Here is a 7,607-nt window from a genome sequence, read left to right on the forward strand (position 1 = left end):
TTTTTTTTTTTTTTTTTTTTTTTTTTTTTTTTTTTTTTAAATTTTTAAATGGCAGTAATGTAACTAAAAGATAATAAAAGGGCAGAGTCGGAAAATACTGTTATGGCAACAGAAATTCTCACACGCCCTTTAGATATATATAATAATATTTGTCTCAGCAGCTGACCTCCTCCTGCTACAACCATTTCTCATTTTCACTCTCCCTAAGGTTTTATTATTATTTTTTTTGGACAATCCAACTTTGAGAAACAATGGCAAATTTTTTGTTTCTTTAACCTTTGCTTTAGGCCTTGATTTAAGTATAAATGATTTGGATTTATACAAGTGCTGCATTGCAATTATTTGTATTTCAATCACACTATACGAAAGGGTTATTTCCATTTTTTAAAAACTTTTGTGCCTATTCCATCCTTTATAATTTTGGCTCATATTTGTTTGTTAACTTATTTATTAACTGTGATTTTCGGTATCATATTTTTTTCTTGAAATTGATTAGGAATATTAATATTATAGATATTTTGTTACTTTAACATATTCATATTTCATGTGTTTTATATTTTTTTTTTGGTTGCTATTTATAAGAGGTGACTAAGTCAACATTTTGCAAGAATTTTCTTAAACATTTTCTATTTAAAACAATAAAAAACACAAATTTACATAATCCGCTCATTGCGTTGGTACGTTACTAGTTAAATCTTATAATTAATTACTTTTTTAATTTTTTTATAATTAATTACTTTTTTAATTTTTTTGCAAAAACCTTAAACAACTTTATATAATAGTTGAATCCCACACTTTTCAACCCTACAGAAAGGTAACAAAGGCTCACAATGAAACTCTCGAAGGGAAAATTCAAACGACGCCTCATCATAATTAATGTCATCCTCAAGTTCAGAAAATCCAGGATTACAAAATAAAATAACATGTTCTGCCTTTGGAGCTGCGTATAGCTCTTCTTCATCGAATCTTGACGTCGAGTAGCTTTCACCAGAGGACTTGAACTGGTAATCCACTCTCATTACGTATGGATTATAATAATCTCCACTATCGAATATAAAAGCAGCACATAATGCAAAACCCAAAAAGCTCTCACTCCAATTTTGAGGCAATGAAATTGTAACGGAAGAACCGAAGCTTTGATGTTTAATCCATTCTGGAAACTCATTTCCAGGTAGAATGAGTTTAAATGAATTCCTTCTATAAAGACTCTAGCACCATAGAATTAGAAGAAATAAGAGGAATAAAGTTAGATATGTAGATAAACAAAAACACTTGATGTACATGAACAATGATATTGACAGGAATATAAATGAAATAGAAAAGGAAAGAAAAAAATTGTATTGGGAAATGAAAATGTGATTTACGTTTAAATTATTATTCTCATTATTCAAATATGTCTTTATATCCAGTCATCATATAGTCCATTATAACAAAATTTAAATAAAAAAATTAAAAAATTGGGGATACCTATCAAAATTCACCTATCCATACTCAAACTATTTTAAACATAAGAAAAGCATCTCAACCTTATTTACGTTACCATATACTCATACCCATTTCAAACTTGTACAAAATCCCGTTTAATTTATATATAAACAAAATTCATAGAGCCCATGAATGCCTATTAACTACTGTGATACTAAGACGTAATCATAATATTATATAATAGGAAATACTAATTATACTAAAGACTATATTATAATACTATTAAGAAATACTAATGTTATTTCTTTTAGTTTTAACCGATTAGATTCCATTTTAAGGAACATGCTATTTTCGACACATAAATTACTTATCTAAATCAGGTCTATAGCTACTACTATTATAGACCAAACCAACGACAGTAAATATTTTTTAAAAATTTTTCTGATTTTATCCTTTTTTTCCTAATATATGGTTAAAAATATTCTCATTTCAATATGAAATTTTATTTTGATTAATTTGGTTCACGAGCAGATCCGGTTTTCCTATAGATATTGTCTATGTCTACCATAAAAGAAAGATAAAAGAGATTACCTCATCGCTAACTGCGAGACGTTGAATCATTTGCTGCGAATTTGTTAAAAGGTCATTGCACACAGATGTTAGCAAACTTTCGCAATCCGTAAAATCCAATTCTACCAATTCATTTGTGGGTTTCATCAGCGAATAAGGAACTGTTCGTAATGACTCGCAAGATCGGGCAGTTAGGCTTCGCAAGCACGACGGAAGTTCTGGTAAACGTCCAAGACTTCGACAATTATTTATACTGAGTGTAACGAGTCCTGAAGGTATGATGGTTTCAGGTATGCTCTTAAAGCTCCTTTCACTTAGATCTAAAGTCCTTAAGTTGCAGTTTGAACTCAAGTTCAGTTTCTCAATATTTAGATTTTTGCTCAAACTAAATTTCTTCAGTTTCGAGAACAACCCAATTGGTGTGAGTATTTCTTCTATTGCAGTTCCGCGCAGGTCTAAATCTTCTATAGTGTCTGGAAGTTGAGCAAACTGGTTGATTTTTGAGCAATAGCAAAGGAAAAGCATCTTAAGAGACATTGGACACTTCGGAAGATTTTTAATTTTTTTACAACCTGACAAATTCAGTTTGCGAAGGTTTTCGAGAATACTAATGGATGGAGAAACCTTTTTCAAACTTCGACAATTCGTACAATCTATGATCTCGAGTCTTGGAGCATTGGAGAAGTCAGGCATCTCGATTAAGCGTCTACACTCACGGAGTGTAATTACATGTAAATCTGGAAGATTCTATTATTAAAAAGAGAATCAGTTAAAAAAAATTTATGAATTAATATATCTAGAATACTACGCCATATATAAAAAGATAAAGAGTTAAAAGCATACCCGCACTCCACGCCAAAGTCGTTTAACGTCACGACTCTCAGACAAGTCAAGCTCAACAAGCGTCTCAGGATGAAAATTTGGTGGCAAATATCTTAAAGGATAGGAATGCCATACCATATACTTCATCTCATTAGGTAGAGATTCAAGACTTTCTGGGAATTGCAAATTTGGATGATGTTCATATTCAGGATGGTAGAAATTAAGAATTCTAATTCCATTCATTTTGGCAAAAACTCTAGAAGACAAGTTTTCTATGCTTAATTTTGAGTTGTCCAAAGATACGCCTTCAACCAAGTGCGTTCCCTAAACATAGGAAAAAGAAAAGTAATTAAACTATTTTTACTTCAAAAAGATATCTTGAACCCCAATATGTACTGTAAAAATTTAAATATTAAAAAGTGTATTCAAATGCTTTATCGCTTGCTTACTGTTTTGTTCTCCAACACACGACGAATATCTTCATGATTCCATAACCTACTCCGTCGGCCCAGCTCTGTACATTCTAGGCGAACAATTTCTCGACCCATTTCTTGTAGTAAATCATGCATTTCTATGTTGCCGGACGTCTCTCTTTTCTCGGAAATTAAGCACCTGTTGATAAGTACTTGTAATCCATACTCAGTACGAAAATGGCAAGCATCAAATATTCTTGTAACTTTAGATACAGGCTCTCCTTTAAAAAAACATGCTATGTCAAGAAACATTCGTCGTACATCTGGATCAAGTTCTTCATAACTTACTTGCAGCTTCTTAACAATGAACCGGTTAGGTATTTCCCCAAGCTTATCTATTGCACTTTCCCATGGGGCTTTTGGCATGCCATTTAAAGATGCACCCAAAACTTTAAGAGCCAGTGGATGACCGTCAGCATATTTTATCACTCTCATTGACAAGTCCTTATAATCTTCTTTTGGGTCATCTCTATTTCTAAAGGCATATAAATTGAAAAGTTTAAGCGCATCTTTTTCATGTAACCCTTTAATTTTATATACTTTATCTGCTATCATTTGAAGCACCTGCTTATCTCTACTTACTATGATGATCCTACTTCCTGCACCAAAATAATCAATATTTCCAACTAAAGGTTGTACTTGACTAATAAAGTTATCTACATCATCAAGAACAATAAGAACTTTTTTGTATCTAAGTTGATTCATTTCTTGTCTAGCATCCGAACCCAATATTCCTTTAAGAATCTCTTCGTTTGCTTCAGCGTGTGATTTTTTCTTTACATTTTCAAGGAAGTACTTTGTCACGGGCATAGAGTCTCGCGCAGCACTGCGCCCGTGCGGCGCCCCGGGAGCCCTCCCGCATGGCTCCGAGGCAAGCCTCGCCATACCGTACCACACTGGTTTCGCCCTGCCATGGGCTCATCAGGAGAGCGGCCCAGCTCTCGACCAGTTGTGCCCGAGCAGCACACTACCCTGCCTGCATGCAGACTTTGCATAGGGTAATGGTACCACTGGGGCAGAACGCCCTAATCCGCTAAGCCGCCTCAACCCACGCAGGTTGAAACGCAGCTAGGTACGCATCTTTGATGTTGGCCTCACACGGTTACGGAATTTGTCCGTAACATCCTCCCCCACTCAAAACCAGGCACGTCCTCGTGCCGATGGAGAGGTCGACTCGCCCTTGGACCGTCCTTGCTTTACGCCCCACTTCGACCCACTTCTCTAGCTTTATGTAGCCATGCCTGCCCCCGAAACACATGCTCCAAAATACGCGCTCGGTGCCTGAGGTCTGCGCCATTGCTTTGACACCGGATAGAGGTGCGATGCCTAGCCCCGCCATTTGATTCAGCATCGCCCGAAGATGTGTGATGCCTAGGACTCTGCCATTGCTCGGACATCACGTGGAGCTGTGGTGCCTAGGACTCCGCCATTGCTTCGACACCACGAGGAGACAAGACACAGGGCGGTACTTTTGACACTGGCCCTGGAGTTGTGCATCATCGAGTGAACTGCTGGGCATTGATGTAAAGCAAGTCTGCTCTGATACCACTCTGTCACGGGCATAGAGTCTCGCGCAGCACTGCGCCCGTGCGGCGCCCCGGGAGCCCTCCCGCATGGCTCCGAGGCAAGCCTCGCCATACCGTACCACACTGGTTTCGCCCTGCCATGGGCTCATCAGGAGAGCGGCCCAGCTCTCGACCAGTTGTGCCCGAGCAGCACACTACCCTGCCTGCATGCAGACTTTGCATAGGGTAATGGTACCACTGGGGCAGAACGCCCTAATCCGCTAAGCCGCCTCAACCCACGCAGGTTGAAACGCAGCTAGGTACGCATCTTTGATGTTGGCCTCACACGGTTACGGAATTTGTCCGTAACAACTTGCCTTCAAAGAGATGACAGATTCTATTAAATATAGCTTTAGCAATAGTTGTTTTACCTATTCCAACCATTCCCCATATGCCAATAATAATGCGATCAATGACATCACCGGAAGGCATTAAGAATGAAATAATTTCTTCAACTTTTGAAGCTTGGCCAACTAAATCCTCAGAATCATTGCAGGATTCAAAACGTTCTAGCTTTTTCCTGATGAAATTGATGATACCTTGAATAAGATCAGGTTCATACCTAGCATCATAAAAAAATATTGTGCAAATAAGTAATAAATTTCTAAACAATTAATAGCTATTAAATAAAAATGCTTCTCTATGTTTATTTCCCTTTTTTTTTTTTTCTTTGGTACAAAACTCTATGTATGTACGTATAATAAAAATTTGAGTTATGATGTCTTACGTTTCTTTAGGTCTGACCCACCCTTTTAGTAAGGCTGCTGTCTTCAAAGCATCACGCCATTTTTCCACCTTCGACTTGGACATACTATTTTCCCAAGTGTCTAGTACTTTTTGAAAGCTTCCAGTTGGCTCTTCTAGATCAGCAGGATCCACACCGTAGAAAATAGGTACTATCTTTTGACCCCTTTCTTTTTGGCATTCAAGGATTTTGACGACTTCATCCAAGCAATATGACGAAGCGGCAAAATTTTCCGAGAATATGATCACTGAAATGTTCGATTCTTCAATTGTTTTCAAAATTTTTGGCTCGATCGCTTCTCCTTCATCAATATTATCGTCTATGAAAGGTAGAATTCCATTTCCGACCAGTGCTTTATGAAGATGTTGAATAAAACCATAGCGAATGTCTGAACCTCTAAAACTAAGAAACACATCGTACTTTATTGTTGGGCGAATAGAGGAAGAAGAAGAAGCAGAAGCCATATTAAATCATTTCTTGCTTTTTGTGTATTTTGCGATACTCAGAAAGCTGCATTTGATGTGGTATATATAAATAAAATTTCTAATTTATTTACTAATATTATTAATGATTCTTGTAAGTTCTCCAATTTTTAATTGAATTTATTATTTATTTATTGCAGTTTCTAAGAAATTTTCTCAACGATACAAGATGACGAAGACATCTATTTATATTTATAAACGTATGAAGTTTCCTCAACTAAGAAAGTTAAATGTGCCGTCCTACTGCTTAAGAAGACGAGTCAGTAAGAATACAGACCAACCATATGAAGGCAAACATGAAGCAACAAACTTGGAAAAACAACCAGCAGAACAAACAAAGGCTAGGCCAGAAAAATAATAAATGCCAAGAACAATAATTCAAGAACAATAATTCAACATAAATAATTGAATGTACCAAACTAAAATGAAAACAAAACGACAATACATTAAATACCAAGAACAAAGGTCAAAGGGACGAAGACAAACAAGAAGCTACAAAATATTGATAAACAAGACAGCAAAACAAACAACAAGGCTAGGCTAGAAAAAATAAATAAATACCAAAGAGATGATAACAAATATAGCTTCAAAATATAATTAGTATTATTTATATAAAGAATTTAATTCTTAATTTATTTTATAAAATTATTATGCTAGAAAATAAAAGCTAATGAATTCTTATTTCTAAATATATTTTAAATATTATTATAAACAATTTTATTGAATTCCATTTGTTATGGTATATTGTTATAATAGGAATATCAAAACAGATTGGCATGTCTGAGTTTGACATAGATTCGCCTAACATGCAACATAATTAAAGGTAATACAAACACAATCTATTTAATAATTGTGTCAAATTTATTAACATGAACACGATATGAAAATTAGACAGATTACACAAACACGACATGTGCAATCCACCTAATACGACTCACTTAATTTGCTTATGATATTTTTAATTTTTAAATTATTTAACTCAAACCATATTTAAAAATAAATTTTCTTATATTGCATAGATTCTTTAAGATTCATAAACTAAAATAAAAAAAATTAATACAACAATAAAGTTTAAATAGAGTTTTTGTCACGACCCATTTCCATGGGCTGGACTGGCACTAGGGCCCAGGTAAGCTTAAAGCCCCCCGAAACCCGTAGTAAGCCTAACTATAAAATTCAATTATATGAATATAAATTTCAAATAATCAGCCCATAGTGTCATACATAATAAATCACATGATTATATTATACTTTGGCCCAAATCCAGCAACTTAAACATTTTATAGCTCAGGCCCAATTATAACACGAATCATTCACAATATGGCCTAACAGATTCATGTATTCACATAACTAAATAATTAGAGATCCATCTAAGTTTATCGAATACGATTCTACAACTGCGGAGTTCGATAAATATAAACAAATTCTTGTACATACAGCTATACAGCAAAACAATTACTGAAACTAAGAAATTTTTTTTCTAACTCTGCGGTGAAGAAAACAGAGCTTAATAGGGACAAAGAGA

The 7,607-nt window shown here is 35.1% G+C and overlaps 1 protein-coding gene across 1 annotated transcript; it reads right to left on the reverse strand.

Annotated features, from left to right (window-relative positions):
- Window positions 1-657: 657 nt before the first annotated feature.
- LOC149498241 (TMV resistance protein N-like) lies at window positions 658-6,227 on the reverse strand. The gene is made up of 7 exons (XM_089717265.1): window positions 5,583-6,227; window positions 5,227-5,417; window positions 4,936-5,019; window positions 3,267-4,207; window positions 2,839-3,141; window positions 2,017-2,742; window positions 658-1,208 (listed from the first exon to the last, which is right to left on the reverse strand). The coding sequence occupies exons 1-7, from the start codon at window positions 6,062-6,064 to the stop codon at window positions 762-764; spliced, it is 3,174 nt and encodes a 1,057-aa protein (XP_089573391.1). The 5' UTR covers window positions 6,065-6,227; the 3' UTR covers window positions 658-761.
- Window positions 6,228-7,607: the final 1,380 nt, after the last annotated feature.

This window comes from Jatropha curcas, chromosome 2 (genome assembly GCF_041381405.1).
Source record: "Jatropha curcas cultivar XTBG-Jc1 chromosome 2, XTBG_Jcur_1.0, whole genome shotgun sequence".
Lineage (NCBI taxonomy): Eukaryota > Viridiplantae > Streptophyta > Magnoliopsida > Malpighiales > Euphorbiaceae > Jatropha > Jatropha curcas.